Here is a 22,873-nt window from a genome sequence, read left to right on the forward strand (position 1 = left end):
ATATATATATATATATATTTACATTTACATTTACATTTTAGTCATTTAGCAGACGCTCTTATCCAGAGCGACTTACAGGAGCATATATATATATATATATATATATATTTGCGAGAGAAAAAAACATATGGGGGATTGGAAGTGATCCAGACAATTACATTGATGGAAGTTACAATCTATCTGCAATATTAAAGCTGCTCTACCCCCCCAAAAAAGACCAAATCATTATATTAAAAATAAAATAAAAAAGTTCTGAAACGTTTCACCCAACTGAACAGACCCCAGGTTCTCACTGTAGGCCTAAACTTCTGTTATGCTGTCTACCACCATATCAGCGTGATGAGGGAAGGAGATGAGGAAGGGACAAGGAGGCGTGTGATACATAGTGTTGGGACGGGGCATCTCGCTGGAGAAATGGTGGAGTGAGGGATTCGCGTGTCTGCCTGTCATTATAAAGACACCAGAGAAGTGCTCGCAAAAAATGCTCGCGATGGGGTTTCTGGATTGTATTTTACCTGCTCTGAGGCTGTACCTGCTTGGGTTGAGAGTTCTAATTAACCAATTGCTCTGCCGTCCCTTCACGTTGCCAGGTTAGTGTAAAACTAGGCTAATTAGCCAGTTTCGCTACGAATAAGAGCAGCTGCAGGCTATGTGATGATAGAGCTGCTGTTCACCCCAGCTAGAACATAGACTGACTTTGTTAAATATTGCTTTGCCGGTCATTTCTAACCGTTTGAAGTGAACACAAAACAGAAGTTTAGCAGACAGTCTCAGTTGCCCTCGTTTCCTCATCAGCTCCTCCATATAAACAGCGCAGTCACGAGGGTTATCCCAGCGCGCTACTTGCGCAGCCCCTCATCAGCCGGCGCAGGCTATGTTAGAGCTGGTCTGGAACTAAAGCCTGCACACCATCGGTGTCTACTGGACCAGGAGGGAAGAATATTGTAAAGGGAATGGTTAGGCCTGTTAGTTAAGGCCTGTCACACACATACTAAACTATGTCAAAAGTGTTGTAAACTACTGCCCAACCATAGAATTAGAATTATTCATTGTTCACTCATTCTAATTATATTTACATCATTTAGCAGACGCTCTTATCTTATATGATCTCAAAGCGCGTGCGTGCGTATGTACTTACACACACACACCTCACAGTTATGAGCTGAGGGGGAGGGACAGGAGGATGTCAGTCATGTTATAAACAATACGTCCCATAAACATCATGACATTTACCAATAACCTGCTCACCACCACATATTTCTCCTTTGATGTTGGCATGATAATTGCTACAGTAGAAACATACTGTCCAGCTGGAAAATAATACACTACATCCAGCTACATGTCATAAACATGTAAACATCATAAACTGCATGGCCATGTCCGGAAGGGCACTTTTCCTGGCCTAATAGGGTAATATTTGTAACATGTTTATTACTCCATTCCATTCTTAATTTGATTAATTTCCTTTCTCCAGAGCTGGCCTTACAACATGGCAGAGTTGCTATAGTGACAGGAGGAGCCAGGGGAATTGGCTATGAGACCGCAAGACACATGGCCAGCCTCGGGGCACACGTTATCATAGGTAGGCCTACATAAAGACATCATACTGTACACCATAGGCCTACCAATGTGAATGTGTTATAGGCCTACCTGTCATAGTTCAGGTTCTGAGTGTGTTCTGCCGTCCAACAGCACCATGTAATGATTAATATACTGAGTTAATATAATATTTTAATTATATGTTTAATACCCACAGCCAGAAATATTTATTAGGTAAATTATTTCCTCAGGGCAGGTTTTTAATAATCTGTTCAGATAGGCAGCTTTATCCTGGAGTGTGTGAGGGCAGTTGTGTGTTATGGAATTTAGCAATGTGTGCATATAGAACTGTGTTTGTGTATCTGTCTGTGGGTGTGCATTTGGGTATGCGTCTCTCTCTCTCACTCTGAGTGTTTACTGGGTGTGTTTACTTAGGAGATTAAATATATCAGTCTCCTCTCTTTTCCTCCCCTCCTCTTCTCCCTTCTCTCTCTCTCTCTAGCTGGACAGAATGAGCTGGAGGGTGTGTCTGCTGTGAAGAAGATTTGTGAGGAGAACAGAGAGGCCAAAGGTAACACACACAGTCCACACAGTCCTGTTTGGTTTTGTGCCTCCATGGCTCTTGATATTACTGATTGGAGTGTGAGTGAACACGCCTTTTTCCAGGTAGAAATAAGCTCCTAGTTAAAAAGCAGAATGACTGCAAGAACTGGAGCTGTGCACATCTGCTCTAGTGCGTCACGTCAGTTAGAAGTAGAGAGGGCGTCATTGAAGTTTTCCTGTCTGGAACTGTTGCAGGATCGATTTCTCTTCGTTAAGAGTAAGAGGTATAGCGTTGAGGGGTGTTAGGGAGTGGGGGCGGGGGCGGGGGCGGGGGAGGGCAGCATGACAGTGCTCTGAATGACGGGGGTGAGTTGGGAGAGGAAGGAAGTGGGGGGAGGTGAGGGTCATGTAGCTCTGTCCTCTGAATGACAATGTGCCGATGGGGCGATGAGTTGTTGGTAGGGAGGGGTGCGTGTGAGCGTGTGTCTGAATGACAATGTAATGGAAGGTTCATTAGTATGTGAGGCAGGTGCTTCTCACCAAATGTCCTCTGGCTCTTCGTGTGTGTGTTTGTCTGTGTGTACGGAGGAAGAAGAGTACAAAGGAGAGGAGACAGAACGTACAGTTATGAATATAACTGCTGTTCCCTGAAGGAGGGAACGAGGTCTAACATACTATGGGGAGTCAACGACCAGTCATATTCAACTGAAGAAAACTAAAATCATGCCCAACGGGCCAATGGATGCCAAGCCCGCCCTCGGGAGCCCGCCTTCCTGGGTATAATACCGGGGCTCGCATCTATTTTCTCAATTCAGTGCCGCTCTTCAGCGTGCCCAAATCCCCTGATGGTGCGGGGCCAAAATATGTTGGGCATGATTTTAGTTTTCTTCAGTTGAATATGACTGGCCGTTGACTCCCCATAGTATGTTAGACCTCGTTCCCTCCTTCAGGGAACAGTAGTTAAATTCATAACTGTACATTCCCTTTCAGTCGGTCACTCAGTATAACATACTATGCAGACATACAATCCGCCCCATGCCGGCTCAGAGGGTACCAGACTAGGAGGCCCACAACAGCCCAAGCACACACAGGTTCCACTGCTCCAAAAAGAGGTTACAGAAGCCACCTTTATCCCTAATACTTACCTGAGAAGCCTGAACTGTCCGCTGCAACTTGCCCATGCCCCCCCCCCGCTTCTCCTTCACACAAATCCAGACAGCTGATGTTCTGAAAGAGCTGCAAAATCTGGACCCCTACAAATCATCTGGGCTAGACAATCTGGACCCTTTCTTTCTAAAACTAGCCGCCGAAATTGTCGCAACCCCTATTACTAGCCTGTTCAACCTCTCTTTAGTAACGTCTGAGATCCCCAGAGATTGGAAAGCTGCCGCGGTCATCCCCCTCTTCAAAGGGGGTGACACTCTAGATCCAAACTGTTACAGACCCATATCCATCCTGCCCTGCCTTTCAAAAGTTTTTGAAAGCCAAGTCAACAAACAGATCACCGACCATTTCGAATCCCACCGTACCTTCTCCGCTATGCAATCCGGTTTCCGAGCTGGTCATGGGTGCACTTCAGCCACGCTCAAGGTCCTAAACGATATTATAACCGCGATCGATAATAGACAGTACTGTGCAGCCGTTTTCATTGACCTGGCCAAGGCTTTCGACTCTGTCAACCACCGCATTCTTATTGGCAGACTAAATAGCCTTGGTTTCTAAAATGACTGCCTCGCCTGGTTCACCAACTACTTCTCAGATAGAGTTCAATGTGTCAAATCGGAGGGCCTGTTGTCTGGACCTATGGCAGTCTCTATGGGGGTGCCACAGGGTTCAATTCTTGGGCCGACTCTTTTCTCTGTGTATATCAATGACGTCGCTCTTGCTGCTGGTGACTCTCAGATCCACCTCTACGCAGACGACACCATTTTGTATACATCTGGCCCTTCATTGGACACTGTGTTAACAAACCTCCAAACGAGCTTCAATGCCATACAACACTCCTTCAGTAGCCTCCAACTGCTCTTAAACACTAGTAAAACTAAATGCATGCTCTTCAACCGAACGCTGCTTGCACCCGCCCACCCGACTAGAATCACTACTCTCGACGGGTCTGACCTAGAGTATGTGGACAACTACAAATATCTAGGTGTCTGGTTAGACTGTAAACTCTCCTTCCAGACTCACATTAAGAATCTCCAATCCAAAGTTAAATCTAGAATCGGTTTCCTATTTCGCAACAAAGCCTCCTTCACTCATGCTGCCAAACATGCCCTCGTAAAACTGACTATCCTACCGATCCTTGACTTTGGCGATGTCATTTACAAGATAGCCTCCAACACTCTACTCAGCAAATTGGATGTAGTCTATCACAGTGCCATCCGTTTTGTCTCCAAAGCCCCATATAATACCCACCACTGTGACCTGTACGCTCTTGTTGGCTGGTCCTCACTACATATTCGTCGCCAAACCCACTGGCTCCAGGCCATCTATAAATCACTGCTAGGCAAATCCCCGCCTTATTAGGGTTAAGGGTTATCTTAGCTCATTGGTCACCATAGCAACACCCACCCGTAGTCTGCGCTCCAGCAGGTATATCTCACTGGTCATCCCCAAAGCCAACACCTCCTTTGGCCGCAATTCCTTCCAGTTCTCTGCTGCCAATGACTGGAACAAATTGCAAAAATCTCTGAAGCTGGAGACACTTATCTCCATCACTAACTTTAAGCATCAGTTGTCAGAGCACCTTACCGATCACTGCACCTGTACACAGCCCATCTGAAATTAGCCCGCCCAACTACCTCATCCCTATATTGTTATTTATTTTGCTCATTTGTACCCCAGTATCTCTATTTGCACATCATCTCTTGCACATCTATCATTCCAGTGTTAATACTAATTGTAATTATTTTGCACTATAGGCTATTTATTGCCTTACCTCCATAACTTGCTACATTTGCACACACTGTATATATATGTATTTCTGTTGTATTTTTGACTTTGTTTTGTTTTACCCCATATGTAACTCTGTGTTGTTGTTTTTATCGCACTGCTTTGCTTTATCTTGGCCAGGTCGCAGTTGTAAATGAGAACTTGTTCTCAACTGGTTTACCTGGTTAAATAAAGGTGAAATAAAAAAATAATAATAAACTGTCAGAGCCTCATGAGGCCTGAACTGTGAGAGCCACATATAGGGAACCAGAACGTACTGCAACTTGGCTATGCACATTGACACGTTTTCACTGCAGCCCATGTCCATAGACCCACCTGTTCCATGAAAAATACTTACCTTGCGAGCCTGAAATGTCAGAATTCATACAAGGAATCGCAAGTCCAAAACAACAGAACACCTGTCGTGACCTGGTAAAGTGCAAGAGCGCACTACATAGCATCGACCAGAGTCGATGAACCACAACAGCCCTAGTCTCAAACCCACAGAAACCCTGCAGTAACCTGGAAACTGTGTACTCACGCGCTGCCACGGCAGCCCAAGGCGCAAACCCACAGGTAACTATCGTACCCCTGATAAATGTGCAACCTGCGCACTAAGAACACTATGAGCCACACTGTGAGCAGTTACGTCCAAGCGATAAAACCTCACAAAGGCATGTGGGGAACCCCAACTCACTGCAGCACAGACATCACCAATCTTCATGCCCCTGAACAATGCCCAAGAAGCCTCCACACCCCTAGTGGAGTGAGCACGCACACCACTAGGCAAATGCCTTGTCCTTTGCTGACAAATGCCAGAGACATAGCCTCCGCAATCCAATGAGAAAGACCTACCCCGAGCTGGATTAGCAAAACAGACAAAAAGCTGGTCACAAACGCGGATATCCTTTGTCCTAAAGCGCACACCGGACAAAAATCGCGCACCGGACACAGGCCACGCAACCTTCATTGTGTACTGGAAGCAAACGGAGGAGGTGAGACAGGGAACAGCTCGAAAGCCAGGGACCTGTAAGACACACAGTATATATACAGTGCATTCGGAAAGTATTCAGACCCCTTCACTTTTTCCACAGTTTAATACGTTACAGCCTTATTCTAAAATGGATTTAAAAGTTTTTTCCCCTCATTAATCTACACACAATACCCCATAATGACAAAGCAAAAACAGATTTTTATACGTTTTTGCAAATGTATTAAAAATAAAAAACTGAAATATAACATTTACATAAGTATTCAGACCCTTTACTCTCTGTTCAATGAATAAATTAATCACATTTTATTATAAAGCCCTTTTTACATCTGCAGATGTCACAAAGTGCTATACAGAAACCCAGCCTAAAACCCCAAAAAGCAAGCAATGCAGATGTAGAAGCACGGTGGCTAGGAAAACTCCCTAGAAAGGCAGAAACCTAGGAAGAAACCTAGAGAGGAACCAGGCTCTGAGGGGTGGCTAGTCCCTTTCTGGCTGTGCTGGGTGGAGATTATAACAGTACATGGCCATTAAGGCCAGATTTTTCTCCAAGATGTTCAAACGTTCATAGATGACCAGCAGGGTCAAATAATAATCTCAGTGGTTGTAGAGGTTGCAACAGGTCAGTACATCAGGAGTAAATGTCACTTGGCTTTTCATAGCCAGGCATTTAGAGGTTCAAATAGCAGGTGCGGTAGAGAGAGAGAGTTGAAAACAGCAGGTCTGGGACAAGGTAGCACGTCCGGTAAACAGGTCAGGGTTCCATAGCCGCAGGCAAAAGAGTTGAAACTGGAGCAGCAGCACGACCAGGTGGACTGGGGACAGCAAGGAGTCATCAGGCCATATAGTTCTGAGACATGGTCTTAGGGCTCAGGTCCTCCGGAGGGTAGGGAGAGAGAGAGAATTAGAGGGAGCATACTTAAATTCACACAGGACACCGGATAAGACAGGAGAATAACACCAGATATAACAGACTGACCCTAGCCCCGGGCACATAGACTATTGCAGCATAGATACTGGAGGCTGAGACATGGGGGGTCGGGAGACACTGTGGCCCTGTCTGACGATATCCCTGGACAGGGCCAACCAGGCAGGATATTACCCCACCCACTTTGCCAAAACACAGCCCCCACACCACCAGAGGGATATCAACAGACTACCAACCTACTACCCTGAGACAAGCCTGAGTATAGCCCACGAAGATCTCCTCCACTACACGAGCCCGAGGGGGCAACAAACCGGACAGGAAGATCACGTCAGTGACTCAACCCACTCAAGTGACACACTCCTCCTAGGGACGGCATGGAAAGCACCAGTAAGCCAGTGACTCAGCCCCCGTAATTGGGTCAGAGGCAGAGAATCCCAATGGAGAGACGGGAAACCGGCCAGGCAGAGACAGCAAGGGTGGTTCGTCGCTCCAGTGCCTTTCCGTTCACCTTCGCAACCCTGGGCCTGACTACACTCAATCATAGGACCTACTGAAGAGATGAGTCTTCAGTAAAGACTTAACCTCTTATGGATCTGACCGTTTTTTTTCAATTTTCGCCTAAAATGACATACCCAAATCTAACTGCCTGTAGCTCAGGACCTGAAGCAAGGATATGCGTATTCTTCAAATCAAATCAAATTTTATTGGCCACATGCGCCGAATACAACAGGTGCAGACATTACAGTGAAATGCTTACTTACAGCCCTTAACCAACAGTGCATTTATTTTTAATAAAAAAGTAAAATAAAACAACAAGAAAAAGAAAATAACAGTAGGGAGGCTATATATACAGGGGGGTACCGGTGCAGAGTCAATGTGCGGGGGCACCGGTTAGTTGAGGTAGTTGAAGTAATATGTACATGTGGGTAGAGTTAAAGTGACTATGCATAAATAATTAACGGAGTAGCAGCAGCAGCGTAAAAAGATGGGGTGGGGAGTGGGGGGCAGTGCAAATAGTCCGGGTAGCCATGATTAGCTGTTCAGGAGTCTTATGGCTTGGGGGTAGAAGCTGTTGAGAAGTATTTTGGACCTAGACTTGGCACTCCGGTACCGCTTGCCGTGCGGTAGCAGAGAGAACAGTCTATGACTAGGGTGGCTGGAGTCTTTGACAATTTTGAGGGCCTTCCTGTATATAGAGGTCCTGGATGACAGGAAGATTGGCCCCAGTGATGTACTGGGCCGTACGCACTACCCTCTGTAGTGCCTTGTGGTCGGAGGCCAAGCAGTTGCCATACCAGGTGGTGATGCAACCAGTCAGGATGCTCTCGATGGTGCAGCTGTATAATTTTTTGAGGATCTGAGGACCCATGCCAAATCTTTTCAGTCTCCTGAGGGGGAATAGGCTTTGTCGTGCCCTCTTCACGACTGTCTTGGTGTGTTTGGACCATGATAGTTCGTTGGTGATGTGGACACCAAGGAACTTGAAGCTCTCAACCTGTTCCACTAAAGCCCCGTCGATGAGAATGGGGGCGTGCTCAGTCCTCTTTTTTTTCCTGTAGTCCACAATCATCTCCTTTGTCTTGGTCACGTTGAGGGAGAGGTTGTTATCCTGGCACCACACGGCCAGGTCTCTGACCTCCTCCCTATAGGCTGTCTCATCGTTGTCGGTGATCAGGCCTATCACTGTTGTGTCGTCGGCAAACTTAATGATGGTGTTGGAGTCGTGCCTGGCCATGCAGTCATGGGTGAACAGGGAGTACATGAGGGGACTGAGCACACACCCCTGAGGGGCCCCCGTGTTGAGGATCAGTATGGCAGATGTGTTGTTACCTACCCTTACCACCTGGGGGCGGCCCGTCAGGAAGTCCAGGATCCAGTTGCAGAGCGAGGTGTTTAGTCCCAAGATCCTTAACTTAGTGATGAGCTTTGAGGGCACTATGGTGTTGAATGCTGAGCTGTAGTCAATGAATAGCATTCTCACGTAGGTGTTCCTCTTGTCCAGGTGGGAAAGGGCAGTGTGGAGTGCAATAGAGATTGCATCATCTGTGGATCTGTTGGGGCGGTATGCAAATTGAAGTGGGTCTAGGGTTTCTGGGATAATGGTATTGATGTGAGCCATGACCAGCCTTTCAAAGCACTTCATGGCTACAGACGTCAGTGCTACGGGTCGGTAGTCATTAAGGCAGGTTATCTTAGTGTCCTTGGGCACGGGGACTATGGTGGTCTGCTTGAAACATGTTGGTATTACAGACTCAGTCAGGGACATGTTGAAAATGTCAGTGAAGACACTTGCCAGTTGGTCAGCACATGCTCGGAGTACACGTCCTGGTAATCCGTCTGGCCCTGCGGCCTTGTGAATGTTGACCTGCTTAAAAGTCTTACTCACATCGGCTACGGAGAGCGTGATCACATAGTCATCCGGAACAGCTGGTGCTCTCATGCATGCTTCAGTGTTGCTTGCCTCGAAGCGAGCATAGAAGTGGTTTAGCTCGTCTGGAAGTCTTGTGTCACTGGGCAGCTCGCGGCTGTGCTTCCCTTTGTAGTCTGTAATAGTTTTCAAGCCCTGCCACATCCGACGAGCGTCAGAGCCGGTGTAGAACGATTCAATCTTAGTCCTGTATTGACTCTTCTTGATACCATTTACATTTACATTTTACATTTTAGTCATTTAGCAGACGCTCTTATCCAGAGCGACTTACAGTTAGTGAATACATATTTTTTTATACTGGCCCCCCGTGGGAATCGAACCCACAACCCTGGCGTTGCAAACGCCATGCTCTATCAACTGAGCTACATCCCTGCCGGCCATTCCCTCCCCTACCCTGGACGACGCTGGGCCAATTGTGCGCCGCCCATGAGTCTCCCGGTCGCGGCCGGCTGCGACAGAGCCTGGATTCGAACCAGGATCTCTAGTGGCACAGTTAGCACTGCGATGCAGTGCCTTAGACCACTGCGCCACTCAGGAGCATTTGAAAGGAAACACTTTTAAGTTTGTGGAAATTTGAAATTAATGTAGGAGAATATAACACATTAGATCTGGTCAAAGATAATACAAACAAAAAGACATGCGTTAATTTTTTATTTTATTTTTTCATCTTTGAATTGCAAGCGAAAGGCCACAATACATACCTACACGTACGCTACGGTCACAAGACGCAGGCCTCCTTATTGTCCCTAGAATTTCTAAGCAAACAGCTGGAGGCAGGGCTTTTTCCTGTAGAGCTCGATTGCAGTTTATGCGCAATTTAGATTTTGGCCACTAGATGGCAGCAGTGTGTGTGCAAAGTTTCAGATTGATCCAGTGAAGCATTGGACTGTTTTGTATCAAGTCTGCCCAAATGTGCCGAATTGGTCAATTGATACATTTTCAAGTACATAACTATAGAGAACATACAAAAATAATATGGTAATACAAAATGTAAGTTTACACACATTCCTAGGAATGTCATACATAATAATAATAATAAATAATATGCCATTTAGCAGACGCTTTTATCCAAAGCGACTTACAGTCATGTGTGCATACATTTGATACATGATGGATCATTATCTTATACACTAACTTTCACGCATCTAGATGGCGGGGTGGGTGTGGAGCCAGAGACAGCAGGGGTTCAAACTGTAGAACCCATTTCCTAAATTTGAATATAAAAATGGATTTTATCAAACAAAACTATGCTACATTTTATCTCTGAGGGACTCTTAGCATGACAAATCAGAGCAAGATTACTGAATGTAAGTACATTATTTACCTTCAGAGGTGAATGTATCAAACCAGTTGCCGTGATATGTTTTTTGTTGTTGTGCACTCTCCTCAAACAATAGCATGGTATTTCTTCACTGTAATAGCTACTGTAAACTGGACACTGCAGTTAGATTAACAAGAATTTAAGCTTTCTGCCCATATAAGACATGTCTATGTCCTGGAAAGTTTAATGTTACTTACAACAGTCATGCTAATCACATTAGCGCACGTTAGCTCAACCGTCCCGTATACGGGACACCGATCCCGTAGAGGTTAAAGGTCGAGACCGAGTCTGCGTCTCTCACATGGATAGGCAGACCATTCCATAAAAATTGAGCTCTATAGGAGAAAGCCCTGCCTCCAGCTGTTTGCTTAGAAATTCTAGGGACGATAAGGAGGCCTGTGTCTTGTGACCGTAGCGTACGTGTAGGTATGTACGGCAGGACCAAATTGGAGAGATACAGTGGGGAAAAAAGTATTTAGTCAGCCACCAATTGTGCAAGTTCTCCCACTTAAAAAGATGAGAGAGGCCTGTAATTTTCATCATAGGTACACGTCAACTATGACAGACAAAATAAGAAAAGAAATCCAGAAAATCACATTGTAGGATTTCTAATGAATTTATTTGCAAATTATGGTGGAAAATAAGTATTTGGTCAATAACAAAAGTTTCTCAATATTTTGTTATATACCCTTTGTTGGCAATGACACAGGTCAAACGTTTTCTGTAAGTCTTCACAAGGTTTTCACACACTGTTGCTGGTATTTTGGCCCATTCCTCCATGCAGATCTCCTCTAGAGCAGTGATGTTTTGGGGCTGTCGCTGGGCAACACAGACTTTCAACTCCCTCCAAAGATTTTCTATGGGGTTGAGATCTGGAGACTGGCTAGGCCACTCCAGGACCTTGAAATGCTTCTTACGAAGCCACTCCTTCGTTGCCCGGGCGGTGTGTTTGGGATCATTGTCATGCTGAAAGACCCAGCCACGTTTCATCTTCAATGCCCTTGCTGATGGAAGGAGGTTTTCACTCAAAATCTCACGATACATGGCCCCATTCATTCTTTCCTTTACACAGATCAGTCGTCCTGGTCCCTTTGCAGAAAAACAGCCCCAAAGCATGATGTTTCCACCCCCATGCTTCACAGTAGGTATGGTGTTCTTTGGATGCAACTCAGCATTCTTTGTCCTCCAAACACGACGAGTTGAATTTTGACCAAATAGTTCTATTTTGGTTTCATCTGACCATATGACATTCTCCCAATCCTCTTCTGGATCATCCAAATGCACTCTAGCAAACTTCAGACGGGCCTGGACATGTACTGGCTTAAGCAGGGGGACACGTTTGGCACTGCAGGATTTGAGTCCCTGGCGGCGTAGTGTGTTACTGATGGTAGGCTTTGTTACTTTGGTCCCAGCTCTCTGCAGGTCATTCACTAGGTCCCCCCGTGTGGTTCTGGGATTTTTGCTCACCGTTCTTGTGATCATTTTGACCCCACGGGGTGAGATCTTGCGTGGAGCCCCAGATCGAGGGAGATTATCAGTGGTCTTGTATGTCTTCCATTTCCTAATAATTGCTCCCACAGTTGATTTCTTCAAACCAAGCTGCTTACCTATTGCAGATTCAGTCTTCCCAGCCTGGTGCAGGTCTACAATTTTGTTTCTGGTGTCCTTTGACAGCTCTTTGGTCTTGGCCATAGTGGAGTTTGGAGTGTGACTGTTTGAGGTTGTGGACAGGTGTCTTTTATACTGATAACAAGTTCAAACAGGTTCCATTAATACAGGTAACGAGTGGAGGACAGAGGAGCCTCTTAAAGAAGAAGTTACAGGTCTGTGAGAGCCAGAAATCTTGCTTGTTTGTAGGTGACCAAATACTTATTTTCCACCATAATTTGCAAATAAATTCATTAAAAATCCTACAATGTGATTTTCTGGAGAACAAAATTCTCAATTTATCTGCATGGAGGAATGGGCCAAAATACCAGCAACAGTGTGTGAAAACCTTGTGAAGACTTACAGAAAACGTTTGACCTGTGTCATTGCCAACAAAGGGTATATAACAAAGTATTGAGAAACTTTTGTTATTGACCAAATACTTATTTTCCACCATAATTTGCAAATCAATTCATTAAAAATCCTACAATGTGATTTTCTGGATTTTTTTTTCTCATTTTGTCTGTCATAGTTGACGTGTACCTATGATGAAAATTACAGGCCTCTCTCATCTTTTTAAGTGGGAGAACTTGCACAATTGGTGGCTGACTAAATACTTTTTTCCCCACTGTAGGTAGGAGCAAACCCATGGAATGCGTTGTAGGTTAGCAGTAAAATCTTGAAATCAGCCCTAGCCTTAACAGGAAGCCAGAGGCTAGCACTGGAGTAATATGATCAACCTTTGGTTCTAGTCAAGATTCTAGCAGCCGTGTTTAGCACTAACTGAAGTTTATTTAGTGCTTTATCCGGGTAGCCGGAGAGTAGAGCATTGCAGTAGTATAATCTATAAGTGACAAAAGCATGGATTAACTTTTCTGCATAATTTTTGGACAAAAAGTTTCTGATTTCTGCAATGTTACGAAGATGGAAAAAAGCTGATATGTTCGTCAAAAGAGAGATCAGGGTCCAGAGTAACGCCGAGGTCCTTCAGTTTTTTTTTATTAGACGACTGTACAACCATCAAGATTAATTGTCAGATCCAAGAGAAGATCTCTGTTTCTTGGGACCTAGAACTAGCATCTCTGTTTTGTCCGAGTTTAAAAGTAAAATATTTGCCGCCATCCACTTCCTTATGTCTGAAACACAGGCTTCCAGTGTAGGCAGTTTTGGGGCTTCACCATGTTTCATCGAAATGCACAGCTGTTTGTCAATGAAAGTTAACATTGTGTTTCCGAATGACATCACCAAGAAGTCAAATATATAGTGAAAACAATTGTGGTCCTAAAACGGAACCTTGAGGAACATCGAAACATACAATTGATTTGTCAGAGGACAAACCATCCACAGAGAAGAAAATATATCTTTCCGACAGATAAGATCTTAACCAGGTGCATTAACCACTAATGGTTCACTCTGCCCCACCAAATCCAAAGCCGGGGCTGTAGGCTGCCCCGGACTGATGTCATCCGATTGACACTCTGAAAACCCTCCAGAGCCAACCAGGGATAGTATATCATCCCCGGAATCCGGACTCTGAACGCTGCCTATAGAAACCGGAATGAGCCTCACTCGGCTGGGATGACACCCCTATCAACTCCGACCACCGCTGCCGCTCTCTCCCGGCCTCAGACAACCCCATTATCGAGGTCGCTTCACCGGAAGACCCTTCACCAGCAGCCCCAATCTTTCTCACAAATTCAGCCCGATGCCTAATGGAAGTTGAGATCAGCCGGAGACAATGATCACAAGAACTGGTCCGAGCCAAAGCCTCCTGAACGTGTTTCCACCCCAGGCAAATGGGACAGCACTCGTGAGTATCTTTCGTTTTCATTGTGAAATCACATGCCCTAGGGCACGGTCGGAGGTTCAAACTCAGATGGTTAGCCTTTTTTTAACTTACTCTTACCACTGGCCATCTTACTCAAGCAAGGAAGCACTGGCTACACAAGCAGAGAAGAAAGTAGTTAGCTTTTAGCAAACACAAATCCTTCCCAAGCAAGGAAGCATTAGCTACACAAACAGAGCAGAAAGTAGTTAGCTTTTAGCAAACACAAAAACGTATACCAAGACCCAAAACTCGCAACATCTAGGGGGGCGAGTACTCTCTCCCCACTAACAGACACCTTAGTCAGTGCCGAATCTCGTAGTCTTCGTGTGCTTGAAAAGTTCGTAAATTGCGTGACACGTTCTTCCTTCAGGCAAGCTGAAAAGCAAAGAATTTAGGAAATAGGAAATGGATGCTTCTGAGGGCGGACTCGGCATCCACTGGGCCGTTGATGGGTCGTTAACTCCCCATAGTATTTTATACAGAGTCACCGACTGAAAGGGAACAGTGTGTTAACCAGTGATGTAATGGAGGATAAACGTAAGTAAACACAGCACTGAATAGTGAAAAGTGTTTATCCACCTATTAGCATTTTTTGCATAAAAGTTGAGTTATTTGCTTCTCATCATCTTGATAGGTGCTCAGAGTTTACCCACCTACTTTTGTGAGTCATGACTGGACACTATATTAAATGTGTTACTGCAGTAGCTAGGCTACATTTGATAGACAGTAGTGTATTAACATTTGATATAGACTGTAGCGGTGGTGCAGTAGTGTATTGGGTCAGAGTGGAGTAGCGCTGGGTACATTAACAGAATGAAAAGCTTGTAGGTGTAAAATGTGCTTATCTCTCTGGCATGGATCCCAGATCCTCGTTGTAATTATCATAGGTAGAACAGGTGGAGTGGAAGGGAGGGATGAATAAGAGGGGTGGAAAGGAGTGGAGTGTGCCCTAAATACCCCATTGTTGAGAGGAAAATAGCAGAGCACATGCACACCAAACGCTTCTTATGTTCTGCCAGAGCCAATCAAAACACGGCACATTCTCAGACCGACAGGATGAAAGGATGGGGACAGAGGGACAGAGAGGACAGACAGACAGGCAGACAGGCATTCAGTCAGGGGCAAAGCTAGCTATAAACACACAGGGTTAGGGCTGGAATTTGGCATTAGTTAAATTATTCTCATATCAGTATCAAACCCTGACTTAGCCTGTGTATGAAACACACACACACACACACACACACACACACACACACACACACACACACACAAACAAACACATATAGTCCTCACACGCACACAGCCAGAGGACTCTAGGGCTTTTCAAGCTGTACATTTTGGTTTCACCCTGGCTAAACTAATGGTAGTGTGAAATGAGGGTAAGGTAGCCCTGGGCTACTTTTAACCCAGGATAAGTTTAGCCCTGGGCTAAAAAACATCCAGTGTGAAAAGCTATTTTTGACTCTGAAAGTCACACACACAGACACACACACACAGAGCTGAGGTCCTACAGCAAGGTCCTGCCAAGTGCTGCTGCTGCAGAATACTTACTGTATGAGATGTTAGGAGGAGGTATTGGTATCATGTAGTATAATGTGTATGAAGCATGCAGCAGTTTGTGTTCTCTATTAGACCAGAGCCGACTGTAGGAGATTAATACATTCATGCTGCTTTGATGTTCCACTACAGACACAGCTAGCAGAAATAATTGTGTGTGTGTGTGTTTGTTTGTTTGTGTGCGCTCAAATGATCTGCCTATAGGACGTTCTACCCGTATGTGTCTATTTACAGATGTAGGATCTGAATTTGAGCCAGTTTGCTACAGCAGGAAATTAATCCTGCAGCAACGGGAAATGTTAATTATTAAGTGGATTTTCGTAAGGGAAAACCAAGTCTGAAATTTCTAAGTTGAAATTACAAACTTCAGAAGCCTTTTTAAACCTCAAATACACTACACGTTTAAAATGTTCTGTATTGCAGGAAAGTTCTCCTGCAACAGGGTAATCAAATTAAGATCCTACATCTGTACTGTGTATCGTATTTAAATGACTGGTGTGTGTGTGTTTTGTGTTTTCAGTGGAGTTTGAGCAGTTGGATCTGGCGTCTTTGCAGTCGGTCAGGCAATTCGTCCAGACCTTCAAGAGACGGGGCCTACCGCTGCACATCTTAGTCAACAATGGTGAGTGACACACAATCAACCAATCAGCCTGCCGACTTAACCACTTGATATAAGACTTAAATTATTCAATTAACTGTGTCTAACTATTTGTGTGTGTGTGTGTGTGTTTGCGCACACGTGCAGCGGCGGTCATGTTGGTCCCTGAGGGTCGTACAGAGGAGGGCTTTGAGCGTCACTTCGGGGTCAACTACCTAGGTCACTTCCTGTTGACCCTGCTGCTGTTAGACACATTAAAGCATTCTGGGAAACGCGGTTCCTGCTCACGTGTTGTCACCCTCTCCTCGTCAGCTCACGGTGCTGGAGAGATACAACTAGACAACCTGCTAAACAGGTACACACACACACACACACACACACACACACTAGTGGGGCGCGGGTCAGCTGTTTGTTCACCCGCACCCACTCGTAATTGCTAATAACCCATCCGCAATCACCCGACTATATGTGATAAAGTGAAAATCTGAGGCACGCACCCGACCCTAACCCGCTAATATAGAAAATGCGCTGCAGGCTACAGTCAGAGAAGGCGTAATGATTTTTTTTCACAATCCTTTTGCCTGATTTTAGATATGTTTCTGCTTACAATTTCAGACGTTTTGGTAGGCTATTTGTCAGTAAACTTGTCTATAATTAGATAGACCTACATGCAGCTTCTCTTCTGTCATTATGTTGCCCTAGAAGACTGAATAAACCCACCAGAATAATGGCATATTATAATTAATAGAATGAATGCTTCAATCTAGTTGACATCGCTAAAGTTTTCTCTGTCATCTCTGCTTCTTTCGCAGAGCAAAGACGTTTAGGGACCGGGGAGAAAATGCAATAACTAAACAAAAACGGGAACGATTTGACCTGTTGTAAGGAAATAGAAAGCTGTGAAAATGACCCAACATGTTTCTGATAGGATTTCAGTTTGGCTTGGATTCATATTTTATTTGGTTGAAATACTATCAGCTTTGATGATGCTGATAAAGATAGCACCTCTACAGACGGTATCTAACTGCACATTCTCATTCTCTCAAGATGCTGAAATAAATAAATCATATTTCTCCACTCCTGTTCCCCGAGTCAAAATTTCATTTTAGTGCAAGAAATGTTTAATTCTGCAGGAGTTAATATTAAGGCTTTGTGAGAGGTTATAGACCTACAGTCAGTGTCCAGATTTCAGTTTCCATTTAACCCATCTGAACAGTAGGCTACAGTTCCCTTGACGTGCCATAGGCCTATTTGAAGTCCCGTCTTATGACTGTTGAATTTGTATAGCGCCTCACAATCATCCTCTTTTACCACTTCACCAAATCTTTCCCAAACATGACTTTTCTGGCCCTCCCTTCTCTTTATTTTCCACTCTCCATTTCACAGCTTTTCTCTTATTGAATTAAACTCTGACATTGTCCTTTTTGCCTACGTTAACTGTTTATGCCCGTTCCCAAATGCATTTGGCGATTGGCGTGTAGACTATTTGGCGCGTGTACAGTTAGGCCCTAAAGCTTAGGCTTACACATTAATGCCAAATTGCCTAAAATTATGAAAGAAAAAACTTAATGTAGCCTATAGATATAAATTGCACAAGAATTATACATTTATGGGTTTTTTAAGGTATTGTTTTCTCTTTATTCAACCCACCCGCCCTTCATCCACACAATATTTCATGACCCTAAACCCGCCCGCCTCGCGGATATAACCGTGGGGACTACGGGTTATGAGTCAACCCGCGCATCACTAACACACACACCCTCCTCTCCTCAACCTACATGTACACACACACCCTCCTCTCCTAACTTCCTCACACTTTTTCAACATCTTTCTCTTCCCTCTCTTTAGGCAGTGTTATTCAGCCCATGCTGCGTACTGCCAGAGTAAGCTGGCACTACTATTATTTTCGTCCCACCTGCAACAGAGGCTGGATAGAGGAGGGTTTTCAGTGAGCTCATGTGCAGTGGATCCTGGGATGGTCGACACGTCACTCTACCGCCACATCTTCCCCCCCGCCCGCCTCGCACAGACAGCCATTGCACGCCTGCTCTTTAGGGTACACACACACACATACACACACACACACACACACACACACACACACACACAGTACTAATCGAGTATTGGCAATTCCACAGTAACAGAATGATGCTGAGACTCAGATGTTTCACTTTAAAATGTATGTCAAACAAAAACCAATGATTGTAAAGTTAAACAAACCATACAACTCCATGCACAAGGACTACTTTTAACAATTTCCACTGAACATTTTATATAAACACATTTACTGTGCAAATGCACATTTACTGAACAGTGCAGATGCAAAGTTTGGTAACAGAATGACGGTTTGTGTTGTTGGTGCCATCATTCTGTTACCAAACTTTGCATCTGCACTGTTCTTCAAGGAAATGTGTTTTTGTAAAATGTTCTGAGGAATTGTTAAAAGTCATCCTTGTGCATAGAGTTGTATGGTTTGTTTAACTTTGCAATACTTGGTTTTTGTTTGGCATTAATTTATAAAGTGAAAAATCTCAGCATTATTCTGTTACCGTTGAATTTCCCGAATCTGACGACTGTGAAAGTTTTCAGAAAAAATCGGAACGATTTATTCAAGAAGTGAATTACAGAATAAGTATCTTAAAATGTGTCATGTGGCATTTCGGTACCATACTGACTTCAGACTCTATATTTAGGCAGAGAGAGAGAAAGAGACAGAGATGAAGAGAAAGAGAGATGAAGTGGGAAAACTTGCCAGGCTTAAGAAAGATAAGAATGTTCAGAATCTCCATAAGATATGCATGAATCAATCTCCCATGACTCTCAGTCATTTACATTTACAGTTGAGTCATTTAGCAGACGCTCTTATCCAGAGCGACTTACAGTTGTGAGTGCATACATTTTGGTAGTTTTTGGTACTGCTCCACCGTGGGAATGGAAGCCACAACCCTGGCATTGCAAGTTCCACGCTCTACCAACACCCACACACAGACACACACACACACGTACGTTCCATCTGAAAATGAAATGTTAAAACATTTGCTGCTTGCTAACTAAATAGTGCTTGTTTATTTCAGTGGGGTTATTTTAGAATGTGTTGCATATCTTAAAGCCTTGGCCTGGAGGCACTGTTAATGTCTGGAGGTTGGGATGGAAGGAGACAGCCCTGTGTGTGCTGTTTGTGTGAGAGAGAGTGTAATCACTACAGGCAGTTGCCTCAGTAAATGACCTTTAGGGAGCCTCTGCCGTGCAGCTACAAATGCACCATTAATCACAGGCTCCTCAGCGCTATCACATTAATACACACACACACACACACACTGTTTACCATAGTCTCATGTAGAAATAGGTTGAAAAGTCATGTTGTTGTAGAAATACTGTAGGCTTTTGTTGTGAGGCTGTAGATCTAGCTGTATCTTAATGCCTGTGAAGCACTGCTGGTTGTGTGTGTTTATATAACAGCCTCTTTGGGTGTGTGTGTGTGTCCGTGTGTGTGCGTGGCTGGGTGCATGCGTGTGTATAACATTCTGACAGTTTGTGTTGTGTCCCCAGAGCCCGACCCAGGGAGCATCCACGGTCCTCTACACTGCTCTGTCTCCGTCTCTGGAGGGGGAGGGGGGAGGCTACTGGAGCAACGGGCGCACAGAGATGACATCACCAAACACCTACGACCCCCAGCTCCAGCTCGGCCTCTGGGACTCCAGCTGCAGACTAGTTGGCCTGCAGGACCAGCACCAACCATGACCCCTGACATTCAACCCCTGAGCTCTAACGCCATGACCCTGACCCCCAACATGGGACTAAGACTGGATGGCTGAGACCCAACACTTCATCTGTCTGACTGGCGTTATCTTTGTTTTGACAATCTCCTCACCACCAGACTGTGATTGGTTAGTGAAGAGTTAAGTCCCTTCCCATGCTGTTCAGATGAATGTGCTAATGTGAATGAAGCAACCTTCTCCCTCTGGCACCGTGAACATACACACACACTGTGTTAAGAGTGTTCATAGTGCTGCTATGAGTGTCTGTAGCACCACTATGAGTGTTAATAGTGACCTTATGACTGTTGGTACACAGATCAGATCTTCCAGAACAGAAAGCACCTTCCCTCCATGGGAGAACTTTGTTTTGTCATAAGCAAGTGTCATCAGTGTGTGTGTATGTGTCTGTGTGTACTTGTCATCAGTGTGTGTGCGCACGTGTATGTGTACGTATTATGATGCGTAGCTCAGTTGGTAGAGCATGGCGCTTGCAACGCCAGGGTTGTGGGTTCGATTCCCATGGGGGGCCAGTATGAAAAAATGTATGCACTCACTAACTGTAAGTCGCTCTGGATAAGAGCATCTGCTAAATGACTAAAATTTAAAATGTAGACGCATCCAGGAGCATCCGGTGTTCTGATCCATCTGTGAAACATATGCTGACCCCTGCATGAGTGGAGGGTCCAGGACCAAGGAACAAGCCAGCATGGTAACATCAGTAAATCACAGCCTGAAACTCATATTTTCAGTTATTGTGAAAGGAAATGGTCTTTTCTGGAATTCTCCCCAACACTGCTGGTTTCCTCCCCAGGGAGCAGAAATCATCTGAGAGAAGGACTTTAGATTGTGTCCCACCTCCTGGGCTTTGAGTCACACACACACCTGTTTCATGGTGTTTGTCAGTCTCTTTTACTGTTAGAGCCGAGGTGAGCGATGGTTTATCAATATGCACATATCACCTCTCTCAAGTCCAAGTCCAGTCGTTGTGTGTGTATCTGTGCACAGTATGTGTGTGTGTCTTTATGTGTGCTCTGTTTGTGTGTTTCTTCCAGTCATTGGTTTGTATGCATCCATAAAAAGGCAGCACAACTGAAAGCAGTACTGATGTTTGTGGCAGTGGGAGAGGGAGAGAAATACTTTCCTCTGTGGTGTTTCATCTTCTGTCTCTGCTGCTACCTGGTTTGGCCTTGCTCCCAGTGCATTCATTGTGGGAGAGAGATTTCTCAGTGAAAATTCTGTGAAATTAAGACAAAGGCAAACAGTCACATGCACGCACACACACACAGAGGCGGACTGTGACCAAAAATGGGCCCTGGTATTTCTAACACACTGGCCCATTTTTTTCCTTGAGGCCCACACATCGGCCCATTTTTTTCCTTGAGGCTCCCATTATTAGCCAGATAATTATCATTTTGAGCAAAAAACCTAAGTTAGCTTAACCCTTCAACCTAACTCCTAACCTTAACCCCTAACCCCTAGCCTAGCTAACTTTAACCACCTAGCTAACATTAGCCACAACAAATTGGAATTCTGAACATATTATACGAATTGCAATGTGTAACATATCATACGAATTGTAATTCATAACATATCATAAGAATTGTAATTCGTAGCATATCATACAAAATGGATGATTGACATCCACAAATGAATACATACCATACCAAACGTAATATATCATATTAATTTGATTGTCCTGGATCTTTGTTTACTATGTTACGTCTACCCCTGAGTCCAGGTTGTATGGCCAAACCATACCCACTGTGATCTATCTACCACCAGTGCTCAGATTTTCAGGCTTATATCAAACTAACTTAATTTATATAACACACATACTCCCACAGAGACTAGTAAATCAGGGCGGGGTATAACTACAGACTCTGTGTGTAACCTTCCTTTAGTTTACCCTCCCATTCTGCTACTGAGCACAAGGTTCATGTCTTCCAGACATGAGGTGTGTGAGTGTGTTACTGTAGCTGTCAGACTGGATGCTGTTTGGATTGATTATTATGGGTAGGGTTTTGGTTTCTAAAAACATACCTTTACTGCTGTCTGTGAGACTCCCCTCACAGACACATCCCGTTTTCAGAATAGAAAGTGTGTGTTTCTGAAGTAGTTAGTTAACAAAGACACTATATAAACATCACCATGACGGGTTTGACTGAATTCAAGCATGTCGACATCCAGAGACGACTACAGGAGAACAGACAAGATACAGATAATATTGATTTGCGATGTGCTAAATATATTTTGGTTGAAAATCCATCTCTTGCTTTGCTGTGCCCGAACTCCCTCAGATGTAAAATTTGACTGTGAATTTCCATGTAGAGTTGAACTATAGTTAAACTGTGAACTGTCTTGTCTTGTCATGTTTCTGTAAAAACCATTGTCAGCTGTTTGAGCAATATGAAGACATTTAGCGCTTATACCTCTGGAGGAGAAAGACTTCTGTTCACTATGAAGACTGTCATATGGAGACTGTGGTTAGTTTCAATATGGAGGGCAGTGTGTTAATATGAACAGTGTGTTTATGTGGTTGTGATGTTCTCCACCTCCTTTTCTACTACCCAAAGCCTCAATAAACATTATTACTGTGTGGCCACTTGGAGACACCAGTTAGACCTATCACTCAAACCCTTGTAATAGTTTTTTCTTATGTTACACCTACCCCAACATTTTCATGAAAAGTTGTATTATGTTACTGAATGTATCCAGAGTATTTTCAGATTTAATTATTGACAAATCAACAGTGTAATGTTTGGATTCAGTCTTGTGTCAGGTGAACTGTTGTGTCCTCACCTTTG

At 44.4% G+C, this 22,873-nt stretch overlaps 1 protein-coding gene across 1 annotated transcript; it reads left to right on the top strand.

Moving 5' to 3' along the window:
• The first annotated feature begins 391 nt into the window (after positions 1-391).
• LOC311143485 (polyprenol dehydrogenase-like) lies at positions 392-22,681 on the top strand. The gene is made up of 7 exons (XM_084179311.1): positions 392-590; positions 1,475-1,582; positions 2,042-2,110; positions 16,234-16,335; positions 16,459-16,666; positions 18,160-18,367; positions 19,861-22,681. The coding sequence occupies exons 1-7, from the start codon at positions 482-484 to the stop codon at positions 20,050-20,052; spliced, it is 996 nt and encodes a 331-aa protein (XP_084035437.1). The 5' UTR covers positions 392-481; the 3' UTR covers positions 20,053-22,681.
• The last annotated feature ends 192 nt before the right edge of the window (positions 22,682-22,873 follow it).

The sequence above is a fragment of the Coregonus lavaretus genome (assembly GCF_964263955.1).
Source record: "Coregonus lavaretus genome assembly, chromosome: 16".
NCBI lineage: Eukaryota > Metazoa > Chordata > Actinopteri > Salmoniformes > Salmonidae > Coregonus > Coregonus lavaretus.

What these genes read in the sequence shown, in the direction of transcription:
- LOC311143485 (XM_084179311.1), top strand. Translation starts at nt 482, where the DNA reads ATGCTCGCGATGGGGTTTCTGGATTGTATTTTACCTGCTCTGAGGCTG. An exon ending in CCGTCCCTTCACGTTGCCAG is followed by an intron (nt 591 to 1,474) that starts GTTAGTGTAAAA and finishes TCCTTTCTCCAG; the next exon opens with AGCTGGCCTTACAACATGGC. An exon ending in CGGGGCACACGTTATCATAG is followed by an intron (nt 1,583 to 2,041) that starts GTAGGCCTACAT and finishes CTCTCTCTCTAG; the next exon opens with CTGGACAGAATGAGCTGGAG.